Consider the following 12,571-nt stretch of genomic DNA (forward strand, 5'->3'; position numbering starts at 1 on the left):
TGTTGTTATTTCATTTCCTCGCCATCGAAGTGAAAAGCAGAGTGTAAAACTCGAGCACTAAACCCATTTTAACCTCGATGTGTCTATATGAACGTCTCTGGTAAAATGGCTCGTTTTATGCTCTTGTTTTACAATCTAATATTGTAACTTTGGCCGTGTCGATAGTCTTGCACTTGACTCTACATAGATGTCGATTATTTTAATTGACATTTAAGTGACAAGGAAAATCTTATTTATCTCCAATACTACAAAACTAATAAGTAAATTTAAGTTACTGCTATAAACATGACATGATTGAAAATAACAGATACCGACCTCATTATTTACAATTTTGTACGATATATCGTCTCTAACACAGTCTCTAATAAACAAATAATTACTAATTGATATCTCTGAGTAAGACCCTTAGTGCAGCAGTAGAATATGTACTAAAAATATCGAGGTCCAATCAGTGGCAATACTGCTTGGAAATTATTCAAACGCTTCATAAAAAATAGTAACAAAATTACAATATTACACTAATACATTACATGGTACTTTGTATTTTATAGAATTAATAATACATTACACGCAGGGATGCACTTTAAAACTTAATACCTAACTAATAAAAATACACATGTTTACGAGACAGTATACAATTACATCAATAAACATATTGACTGAACCTTTCTTTTACAGATGATACGCAAAGCAAGATTGATAGAACAAAAACATTACTTACGAATAAGTAGCAGTATTAGTTACATGCAGTTGATGATTGTTATATCCGGACAGGTTTACGAGTATATGCAACTAGTATTACTACAGGTTGTCTAGGTGAAAACATAAGTAATACTAGATTCACACCAATATGGTTCCGTTCGGAAGAAAGGCGAAGCTATCATTGTGTGTTATAGATCGTAACTTGCAATTACAAAGCTGCATCTTTATTGCACGAGTTTAGTTAAGCGCAGAAGTGGACAAAAAAGATCGTGATCTGTGATGATTCTGTAATGTCAAGAGTGCCTAAAGAAATTCATGTCAACTCAGTACGTAATTTTTTTCTGTAAGCCTCGATTAAAGAAATCATGATGGATGAGTTTATTACGAAGTTCTTTAGAAGAAATTAGGACATAATAAAACTACGATAGAATTGTATTATTCGTAAGTTTATCAGCCTGCAGTTCATAGGTCAGTTGGTTTTGTGATAATTTTAGTCCACAATGGCAATCAACACAACGCATAATAATTCAAGAATTATATCATTGGCACAATATGTGATAATGGTCCTTCAAAGTTCGACGCTTAACCAAACAATAAACGAAGAAACGAGGTGCATAAATAAATCTTGTTGAAAGTAATCAGAATTGTTGTATTTTTTTTTGCTTGCATTTCTAATTCGTTTATTAAAACAATAAATCTACTTTGCTTTTTTTTAAACCAGTGCACATATTTTGACAAGCGATCAGTATCATTTAATAAACTATTTTTCATAATTTATTTATCATTTAAAAAAACATCGAACGTTTACTTACAATACAAGAACTATCAAAAATAAAAAAGGTAAAAAATTACATAAATATACACAAACATATTTTAACGATATTGAATAACATGACAAAATTTGTGCACCGCTTTATTCCTGCTCTGTTAGTTACAAAGTTGGATATTCCAATATAAAGACAATTAAACTCTTCACGGATACTTTATTCTGGAGATAATGGATGATTTCAGATACTTGTAAACAGTTGCCTGTGAACGAACATACAGGAGAATTCGAGTGTAACAATGGCGAGACGTATTTAGAGCATGAGGTAACGACCAGGCTGCTCACGACGGTTATCAATTGGAACAGTGACAACGAAACTAAATAGGGGGGTTTGGTTTGGAAGTTACATTTGCTATACAACGTACACACGAGCACAGCTGGGCCCGAGTACACTTGCGTTTATAGCGGTCGTAAAGCATTTATCCCATATACGCGTGCTGGCCAGAGAGGGACATATCGGCACTACTTTGGAAAAGCTCGTATTTCAAATAAAAAATATGTAAATTTGTTTGAAATTACAAATGCACTAAGTAGAGTTTACTTTGGCAGGATTGAACTGTTCAACTGAAAACCCTTGAAGTTTTTCAAGCATTTTCAATTGACTTTAACTTTATGTTAGTTGTTAATACTGGGTTAGGTTTCGACAAAATGTATGGTAGGTACTGTTCGTTTTAACCCAGGTTTAACTATTTTTTTTAACCCCAGGGCCATGTATGCGGTCCTCAGTATGATGCCCTTTTTGAGACACGAGGGTGTATGACGACATGTAAGCTTAACGGGCACGGCAGACTTCTGTGCCAGGCGGCCTGTTACGGCAGCCAGACTTGATTTACTTGCGTAAGTAGTTTGATTTGCACAAGTATATTGTAACACGAGTTGGAGAATATACTTGAGCAAATACAGTACAGTACAGTTACAGATGTAGTGCATTATAAGTTTTCCATCGTATTTTATCGGAAAAGTATGTTTGTATAGCGGTCTCTCAATTAGTTTCAGTACCCATGTACAGCCGTTTTGACATTTGACTCTAAATAATAAAGTTTAAATTTAATCGTCATTTTTATTCCAATAATTGATTGAAACTTCGGGTGCCGTCGTATTCCGACTGAGACCTGACCTTTCCCCATAGAAATACATTGTGCAGTACATCCGAACAGTATAGTTGTGCGTAAGTCGGGCGAGTGTAAACTGGCTAGGTGTATGGGTACGATTATTGTTAGGGCAAGCAGTAGTGAGGGGCTCAGTAGGGCGACTGGTACTGCTGGCGCTGCAGGTGCTGCACGAGCGGGCCCTGCTGCTGCATGGCGAGCATCTGCTGCCGCATGCGCTGCTGCTGCTGCGTCATCTGCTGCTGGTACTGCGCGCTCTGCTGCGGCTGCATGCCGCGCGGGTACGGCGGCGCCGGTCCGCCCATGCCGCCCATCGTCACGTTCGGCGCCTGACACATTGCACATGTTTACTTCTTGCAGTTTTTTTATGTACAGTGGGAGTAGGAAAACCTTCCGTCAGTTATTAAATTGATTCCTTTTTACAGTCATAGACTCTTAGTACGTTTTGAAACCAAAGCACTAAGTAGACAAGGGCATATCAAATTATACTTACTTGACATGATAATAAGGGTCAAAATAGTATACTTCTCTAACATATATCTAGTTTCATATCAATACCAAACTTTTTTAATAAACAGGGTTTAAGAGTTTGAATCAAATAATGTTCTATTTAATTGTCAGTGTTTGTCAGTGCCAAGGTGTAGTGGTAGGGTTGCTATGGTCACCTTTAAACAAGATTATGTTTAGCAGGTTGACAGTTTGATGCAGTATGTCATACTCAATTGGTAAAGTAGATTATTTTAGATCTTAAGGTGACGAACCTTTTTTTACTCTGACTGTACCTAGCCCTAATATTGTCTCCACACTGCTCGCGAAATTGAATGAGATTAGGCAAATACGATAGTACAAAGAGGCACTTCGTCCAACTCGGTCAGTACTTCAGTCAACTTTCCCGAGTACTTCGGCGAGGAATTTCGCGAGGAGGCATTAGTATGTCCCACTGCCGGGCAAAGGCCCCCCTTTGCCCCGCCAATCTTCCCTATCCTGGGCATGCACATGCCAATCAAGCTGAAGAGCGCTCAGGTCGTCCCGCCATCTCCTCTTGGGTTTGCCTCTGCATTTGTAAATGGTTCAACTTTATCAATTTTTTTTTATGAAATAATTGGCAAACGAGCACGTCACCCTTGGAAGCGCGGGGCCAAATGCCCCCAAATTTAAACAGGAGAGCGCAATTTTTAAGGAAACACGCTGCGTAGAACATTGACTGGAGGAAGCAATGAGCAAGTAAGTTCGCTCCCTCATAATGGAGTATTTTTTCGATCTTTGAACGACCAAGCAGGTAACGTGATAGTAAGTGAGCATCAACACCCATGGTTGTCGAACATAACTATATTCTATTTGTTCTAACATAGTTCAAATGACAGATGCCAAACTGACGGAACTAGAGTCCCTCCTACTGTTACGCAAACTATCGATACTTGCATGTACTAGTGCTAAAAGTGGCAATAGCGTTATTTGTTGGTTTAAACGTAAGGTACGCTATCGAACTGAAAGTCTTATTTGAATTTTAAAATATAATTTATTCAACACTTGGAGTGTCACTTTCCGACTCTGAAGAACAATCTTGCAAATTAATAATAAGTTCGTTTATTTTATCGCTTTTATTTTTACCGATAACCCTCATCTCTAGTAATTGCGGCCTATTGAAACAACATTGTAAGGGCGTTCATTAAAGAAAGTAAGTTAATATATAATACAGTGCCTACGCAGTAACTTAACAATTTGATAGCGCAAATTTGAGTTCAAATATTCGAACAATCAGCAGTTTTAATGTGATTTCATTTTTTCATGCATTATATCTGTTGGAAAAATAAAAAAAATTGTTACCGGCTCACAAAGTTACATAATTATCATGTGTCATTTGAATCACGTTAGAACAATAGAGTATAATAGTACTAAAGAATTTGCAGGTTCGTTGTCATTTTCGGTGGCCAAGTTAGAATACCTCATGTGCCAATAATTTTAATGGCTGTCATACTTCCGTGCCCAGAACATAGTAGCGCAAGTACCGCTGCCTAGCGGTAGGCGGTAAATACATACATGGACGGATGTCGCATGAGGTACAGTCACCAGCACCAATATCTGACACAACAAGGGTGCATAAATATCTGATACGACTCTATTTCTAGGGCCGGAAGGACGTGTCAGATATTTTTTCACGCTCCGCTGTGGCAGATATTAATGCTGGTGACTGTACCACGAAAAAGAACAGAGCGCTAAATAAATAAAGTAATTACTAATTTTGGAGCACTAATAAAATTAATTATGATTACCTGCATGTACTGCGGCCGAGCGTTCTGTCGTTGTGTCATGTACTGCGCTTCTTGACTGGACCGGCCACCCATCATATTCTGTAGAAAGAAGCTCGGTATAAAAGATGGATCCCCCATGTTCATAAAAGCTAGTTTCTTCTAAAAATATATATCTATAAATGTATAACTTGCAAGGTTTCTTTACGTTCAATCTTGCAAGTAGAATTTCTTTCATTTTTAGTGATCACAGACAGATTTATTTTATTTGAAATTTAGTACAGATAATACTTTGATGCAAATACAGTTAGTAAAAAGTAAAGTCAGTAGAAAAGCTTGTACGGTCAGCTGCAAAGAAAAGGTACCTCCCTATAAAGGTATTTTGCTATTTTTTTTTTAAATTTTGCTGCTTCCACCACTCCACCAGTTGTTCTTGTGAATCACTGAAAGTGTGACAGAGCTGTGGTGTTGACGCATGTTGCGTCTCAAACTAAGACCCGCCCCATTCTCCAGGGAAACAGACACACCGTTAGTTACTTTGTTTGTTAATTAGCTGCAAATGTAGTGAAGTTACCTGTTGGAATGTTTGCTGCCCTGCGAAGCCACCCATACCGTTGCCACCCTGTGGTCCCATACTGCCAGCTTGATTGGACATGGGCCCCATACCGCCGCCTTGTCCCATTTGTCCCATCTGTGTCATCGACTGGCCCATTTGACTCATGCCTTGGCCCATTTGTCCCATCGCTTGACCCATTTGAGCAGACTGTCCCACTCCTTGGTTTATCTGCCCAACATTTTGGCCGATAGAACCCACTCCTTGATTCATCGGGTTTACCTGCTGACTCATTTGATTTACGCCCTGACCTATGCCCTATTAAAAAAAATAGTATTATGTATTTACTCTGAATAAAAGAATCAAGTGATCCTTCAAGTAGGCTAATAGACTGTGGTGGTTGGTAGGTACCTGATTGATCATCTGTTGCTGAGTACCCTGCATCATTTGCTGCCCGTAGCCAGCATATCCCTGCTGCATGCCGCCATACTGCCCGCCGAACATCTGCCCGCCCATGCCACCCATCTGCCCGCCTCCCATCTGCCCGCCGCCCATCTGCGCGCCACCCATCTGACCGCCGCCCATCTGACCCGCGCTCATTTGCCCGGGACCCATCTGGACTCCACCCATTTGGCTCATTGGACCCATACTACCCATTGCGCCTATTGGATTCATTTGACTGTAAAATAAATGTATACATAAAAGATGTTGTCAGCGGCGTTCTTAGCCAAGACTTAAATATTTCGACAGTTAGCTTACTTTGATTGGATTTGTCCCATCTGATTGGGTTGCATTTGCCTCATACCCTGGCGAGGGAACGGGGCACGGGTGTGCGGCGCTCCGGGGTAACCCCCTCCCTGGATGGGAAATTTAAAACGTAAATATCAGGATATCAGCTATGGCACCTGTTATGATATATCACGTGGTTTGGTTTAACTGTTGTACCTGCATCTGTGTCATCTGGTTGTAAGGCAGGCGCTGACGCAGCATGTGGCTCAGCGCCTGCTTGGACTGCGTGTTAGCCGGCGGGACCACGCCGCGGGGGTTCGCGCCGCCTGAACAAGTGATTGCGCTGTTATTTCTCTCTCGCAGGTCTATTTTTTAAACGAAGCGGCTAGCGGAGGTTGTTTGACCAGCGAGTTTTGGCAGTAGCAATGTAAAACAAATATCGTTCTGGCAACTCTAAAAATCAGTCCAGCAAGCAGCAATCTAAATCAAAATTAAAACATATACAGATAGGTCATTCAAATTCGCTCGAATACGTGATCAACATTGAAAATGCTAACAAACAGAAGCACAAAATAATAAAAGAGAAATTTGAACTATTCCCCATCAATGACGACGAAAGTGATAGTGATAAATCATTTTTAGGCATTGAATTTCTTGAGTAAAATTTTGACTATGGCTCAGAAAATTTTAGAAGAATCAATTCTGTCTCTTTTCATTCATTTTCATTTCATAATACGAAGCTTTGCGTGCTTGTGTATGCTCCCTGTTACGTATTTGTGACCGATTTTTTTACCTGTGAAGTGTGTTGCCAATCCCTTTTTTTTTACTTGCCTCCATTTCAAGCTGCTACGATTCGCTTGTCCTACTCTAACCGTCATTTTTGAAGTTTGTAAGAAATCAAACAACCGCTGGTACTTGTGATTGCGATGGCAACGCCATTGCCACAGCATAGTTAGTAAATAATCGTGTAGATCATGGCAATGGTTGTCACACGGCAAGGAGATTTATTAATAAAATAGCCCTAAGCCAACGTTATTCTTATTTATTTTGCGAATATTATTAGCAAGTATATAGGTTACGCGATATGTAAAATACCTTGTTGTAATGCAACATTTTCATCGGCCACGGGTAGACTGGTGGCTGCGACGTCATCTTCGAATATAAGGGAAATAAACTAAAGTCTTTTGTTGGCTGTCAAATTCTTTAACGGGTGCGTAAGGTTCAAACTGAGCTCGTACAATTTCGTGAAAATGCGTGAATCACAACTAGTTGTAATATTTAAATACGCGACTGTTTTCCCAAACAGTAAAACTTCACAAATAATGAAAATATACTTTGGTTTGTGAATTTGTCTTTATACAATGTGAAGAGCAATTAGTATAGTGATATACGAGTATAGTGATTAAAAACTTGTGTACCTGGCGGGTTGTAGTAGTTCTGTCCGTGCTGCGGGAACCACTGCGGCGGCTGCTGCAGGAAGGGCGGCTGCGCCGGCGCCGGCACCAGGCCCGCCGGGCCCGCCGCCGCGCCCTGCCCGCTGGTCTACGCACAACACGCCGTTACGTCGCAAAAAGACACATCGACTTACCAAGCCCTCAACCACTACTGCCAATCACTTCACAAACGGCTCACAAAAAGCTCTACTTGGGGAATACCAATACCCCATCAATTTAGTACCTACCTACTAGAGATAAAAACCGGCTGCCTTACGAGGTAAGGGAATGCAATCGTGCGCTATAGTCGTGTACACCAAGACATACCCTCTTATTCATTGAGGTTCGTTAAACCAATTTTAGCTAAACATGATCTGTCTTTAATCTGCGATTACTCTTTGTAAAGAAGAAACAAACATGTGTTTCGTGCTCGACTTCGGCGGGAACACCGATTCTATAGTATCGACGCAACAACAACATAAAAAATGAATAATTGTATGTATCGACAAACCATATTCAAGCCATAGGAGGTTTATAACTATTTGTGAATAAGGGGGATTATGTTCATATATCAGTAAAAGTGCAAGGAAAACCAAAGAAATTATTAATTGATACAAAACGCTAGTTATTAATTGTTTATAAGTACAATATTATATTTGTTCAAAATGACACAACTGCACTTAATGGATCCATAGTAATAATTCAAAATACACATGCTCAAACTGATTCTAAGAAAAAATCCGCTTCCGCTTCGGGTTGACTTTTGTTAAAATTGTATCCTCCCAAGACAAGGCTTGTACTAAACACATGTTCTCTATGGTACACCTGAATGCTACTTGTGAGCGGCGCCAGTCTTGAGAGGCAAGCATTAACACAAGGTTTAAACACACTACTTGAAAGAGAATCCTTTAACAAAATAACCTCCTTGAGTTCTTACACTCAAGACCCGGTTTCGCAAGCAACCTCTGTCAATAAGCAGATTAAGATGAAACTGGCTCTACGTGTATTAGAACTATAACTTACCGGTGCTGTAACTTTTGGTTTCTTATTAATAATTTTCTTACTACAAGGTAACTTGCGACCTTTTCCAGAACCAGTTGGACTTGAATCGAAGCTTCCACTGTCCTGTATTCATACAGATTTATGAGACACAAAAAAATAAAATAACTAGGATCAAAACAAAAAGAGAATAAAACAAAACAGACAATGAAATCAAAGAGACCCGACACCAAGGAGGTAGGGATAACGGGTTAAAAGAGGAAGAAAAAAATAAAGTAAATAACGATCGCAATTACCTGTTTGGTGTCGTTAGTATCGAGGTCCTCGGGCGGCAGCGGCAGCGGCTCCAGGTAGTAGCTGAGGGGCTTCACGAGGCTGTGCGTGTGGTACTTCAACAACCTGCGAACACGCGCGCCGGTAAGGATGACTCGCTTGCCGTCGGAACCACCGGCACCGCCCGGCTCACTACACTTACGAGTATAGGAAGCGCAACCACAAGTGTGGCGTCGAATGGCATCTGTCATTTTATATCACCATAAGATTTACGTTGAAAGCTGAGAGGGCATCGAAAACAGAGTAAACAACATTGCAAAATCAAAGGGTGTGTCGTTTGTTTGTTTGGTGTGCCGTTGGGCGGAGTGCGGCAGTACTCGTACCTGTGCGCATTCTCGTAGGTAAGCGGCTTGCGCTCCACCTTGGTGGCACTGAACCAGGCCCAGGAGAGCGGCGCGGGGTTGCGCGCGCCCTCCACCAGCTCCCAGCCCGACACGCGTTGCTTCTCTGTCAGCCGCAGCCCCTGACAAAAAACGACCCCAATAAAAGAAGAGGTTTCACATTCTACTAAATAAGTAATTTGTTGTAGTTATACTTATCTGGAGTCGGGAAGTATGGGAGCCTGACATTAATGTTCTCCTACCCCAGACACCAGTCTCCGCCACACAGTAAATGTAATGTTTACCTTGGGGTGGAGAACTATTTCTCATACGTAAAGACTGGTGCAAGTTGTAAATGACAGGAAATAATTCGGATAAATGCTTCCATATAAATAACGACCTGCAGTTGAACACAGGATACATTTTATCCCGTAAAATTTAAAAAATCCCGTGCAAAATCTTTAAACATGTCATAAGGTCATGTTGTCTAGCAACAAAAACTATTTCAACTACAGTACCTGTTTCTTATCGCTGTCAAATGTAGTTATCTTGTTCCCCTTCTGGTCCACCAAGAGTCCGAGTGGTTCGCATGCTATGACCTGTAAATAATAGTTTTATCTGACTGACAACTCTATTTCTATTATCAGGAAATCATCATTAAATTGTGAAAGAAGCCCTGGGTAACTATCAAATTTTCTGCAGGTAAACTTGTCCCAACCTAAAAAAAAAAAGATGTTTCCGTTTACACTAACTTTCTGCCGTTATTTTAATGAAATGAATGATTTGCATTCAGCTATATTATATACCACAGATAATTATCGACTATCGGAATCGAAAAAAGATGCTTAATATTTATGTAACATTTGTAATAACGCGTGGTAACAGAGTGGTAGCTCGATACACAACACTACTGCGCAAAATTTGATAATGACCCCTCTTAAGACCTGTTTCACCAGTCATTGATGATTTTTATGAGACAGATATATGTAGTGCCGTTCCTGTTTGTTTTGTGCGAATAAACAGAGACGGCATCACATTTATCTGTCACAGATAATTTATCAATGGGTGGTGAAGCAGGCCCTTAGTAACAGAGGCCTTACCTCGATGATGGTGTTCTTTGAGAGCGGCAGCAGCTGGCGCACGCTCTGCGCAGCGGGCCCGTGCCGGTCGCCGATCTCTTTCTTGAGCTTCTTCATCAAGTTCTGGTAGTGCTTGCGGTTGTTGTCGTCAGCGCCCTCCGCCAGCGTCGCGTGGATCAGCGTCGCCAGCATGTCGATCAGCGTCGTAAACAGGTTGCTGGGCGGTCAAACAAAACTATTAGATTGCTAACGATGTTTTAGTTAGGTGGAAAAGCTTTTTGATAAGTTCATGTGAGTGCGGGTATGTATGTGACTATTCAAAATATTGTGTTACCATTTAAATGTCCAAATTATCGACATAGTCAAATTGATAGCCAGACCTCATGAAATTTTCAAGAACTGGGAATAGTTGGAGAGCTGACTGGTACATATGATTTTTCATGATTCATATCAATAAAGATGGAAACCGAGTACAGATGTAATGAATAATGTTTTACCTTCGTATTTTGTCGGAAAAGTTCGTAGCTTCAGTAAACTTCAGTAAGCTACTTGAGAAACATAAGTAAGAAGATTAAAATTGAGTTGTGATTAACCCACGCGACAGTTACCTGTTGTTGTACGCGTCGACCAGCTGGTGCGTAAGCAGCTGCGCCAGCAGCACGGCCCAGTCGGTGGTGAGCTGGTAGGAGCGGCGCACGGCGTCGAACATGCCGCCGGCGAGCGAGAACCGCAGCGCCAGCGCGTCCGGCGCCGCCTCCTCGGCCCACGCGTCGCCGCACGCCGCGCGCTCGTGCTCGCGCGCGTGCGTCAGGTAGTGCTGCAGCTGCGCGTGGATCGAGCTCAGCAGACCCTCCTGCATACAATAGTACATTGTGTCTTAAGGGCGTTAAACAAGGAATTACGAACGAGTCTATTAGAAGCCCGAAGACGAAGACTGAAGGCTTTAATGAGTCGATGTTCGTAATTCTAGTACCGCCCGTGCGACATACAATGTTTTTCATCACATTTGCGAGTGAGTAAAATTGTATATTTGTAAAAGAAAAACTAATATTTTTTCAAAAATTGCCGATACCGCTGAGGCTGTCGCTCTTGGCCTCCGCGCAGCCCCCCCCTCGCAGCATGTGCCCTACGTGCGCGCGCCGCGCTCCTGCACGCCATGCAGTATCACACTCATTTACCTACCTTGTTTCGACACTGTTTACGAGCAAGTGTGATGAAATAATAATAAATACACTTGCCACCTAGATCAAAAGTAAGCAAAGCTTGTGTTACACTGTGGCTTAAATTAAACACCCAAGACTAATAATGACAACATATTACTTGTTTTAAACTTTCGTGATTTTCAATCGCCAGGATTACTGTTCAGTATACTCGTGACGTGGCCACCGGCCACTGCAATGTGCGCTGGCCCAGTGGCGTACCTTCTGGTCGTCCTGGTGTCGCAGGCAGGTGAGCACGAGCGAGAGCAGCGGCTCGTTGGCGAGGCGCACGGCGCTGCCGCCGCCGCAGGTGCACGCGCCCGCGCAACTCGCGCCGCTCACGCCGCGCTTGCCGCCGCTGTTGCTGCTTGCCGATCTGGAAATGACACAAGACTAAGGGGCTGTTTCACCGTCCATTGATTAGTGTTAACTGGCGCTAAGGTGTGATGCCGTCTCTATTTGTTTTGTTTGAATAGACGGAGACGGCATCACATTTAACCGTCGGTTAACTCTAATCAATGGATGGTGAAACAGCCCCTTAGTAATATTATAAATGTAAAAGTTGCTGCATTTTTCATTCTTTCTCGCGGAACGGGTTGGACTGGGTTGGTACCTAATATATTGAACTTCATCATAGTATCTACGTTTGAGACAAAATTTGCAAGTCGAGATCATAAAAATGAATGACCGAAATGAAGATTGGATGAAAAAGACAAATGAAAATCAACAAAATTTACAATCAGCAAAAGCTTGTATTCGTATATTATAATTTTTGAAATATTATTTCACCCTTTGTAGCTGGGACTCTGATGGCTCTTGCAGTCGCGGTGCGAGCTGGCGCCGCTGCCGCCGCCGTTGCCGCAGCCGCCGTTGCAGCCCGCACCCCAACCACTCTCCAATATCTAGCAAGTCATATAAGTCTCTGTACGGATACTGCTTTTTATAAACTTAATATTTTAAATTAACGCTCCTAATGGTGCAGCTAGATTTTCCTTGAGAGGGAATTCTACATCGTAATAGTTTTACAGTGTTATATTACA

The 12,571-nt window shown here is 41.5% G+C and overlaps 1 protein-coding gene across 9 annotated transcripts in view; it reads right to left on the reverse strand.

Annotated features, from left to right (window-relative positions):
• Positions 1–489: 489 nt before the first annotated feature.
• Positions 490–12,571, reverse strand: part of LOC141429709 (mediator of RNA polymerase II transcription subunit 12-like) — a 41,710-nt gene continuing 29,628 nt past the window's right edge. For 7 of the 9 annotated variants that reach the window (XM_074090213.1, XM_074090204.1, XM_074090194.1 and 4 more), the window contains 16 exons: positions 12,321–12,433; positions 11,754–11,907; positions 10,941–11,185; positions 10,354–10,549; positions 9,772–9,852; positions 9,257–9,396; positions 8,897–8,999; positions 8,625–8,726; positions 7,587–7,710; positions 7,264–7,320; positions 6,385–6,494; positions 6,199–6,296; positions 5,851–6,118; positions 5,461–5,757; positions 4,911–4,988; positions 490–2,966 (listed from right to left, as the gene is read on the reverse strand). In XM_074090213.1, the coding sequence (XP_073946314.1) occupies positions 2,769–2,966; positions 4,911–4,988; positions 5,461–5,757; positions 5,851–6,118; positions 6,199–6,296; positions 6,385–6,494; positions 7,264–7,320; positions 7,587–7,710; positions 8,625–8,726; positions 8,897–8,999; positions 9,257–9,396; positions 9,772–9,852; positions 10,354–10,549; positions 10,941–11,185; positions 11,754–11,907; positions 12,321–12,433 (2,364 nt within the window). In that variant the 3' untranslated portion in view covers positions 490–2,768. The remainder of the gene's footprint in view (positions 2,967–4,910; positions 4,989–5,460; positions 5,758–5,850; positions 6,119–6,198; positions 6,297–6,384; positions 6,495–7,263; positions 7,321–7,586; positions 7,711–8,624; positions 8,727–8,896; positions 9,000–9,256; positions 9,397–9,771; positions 9,853–10,353; positions 10,550–10,940; positions 11,186–11,753; positions 11,908–12,320; positions 12,434–12,571) is intronic. The other 2 variants (XM_074090236.1, XM_074090228.1) reach the window with 1 other exon arrangement.

The sequence above is a fragment of the Choristoneura fumiferana genome, chromosome Z (assembly GCF_025370935.1).
Source record: "Choristoneura fumiferana chromosome Z, NRCan_CFum_1, whole genome shotgun sequence".
NCBI classification, from domain to species: Eukaryota; Metazoa; Arthropoda; class Insecta; order Lepidoptera; family Tortricidae; genus Choristoneura; species Choristoneura fumiferana.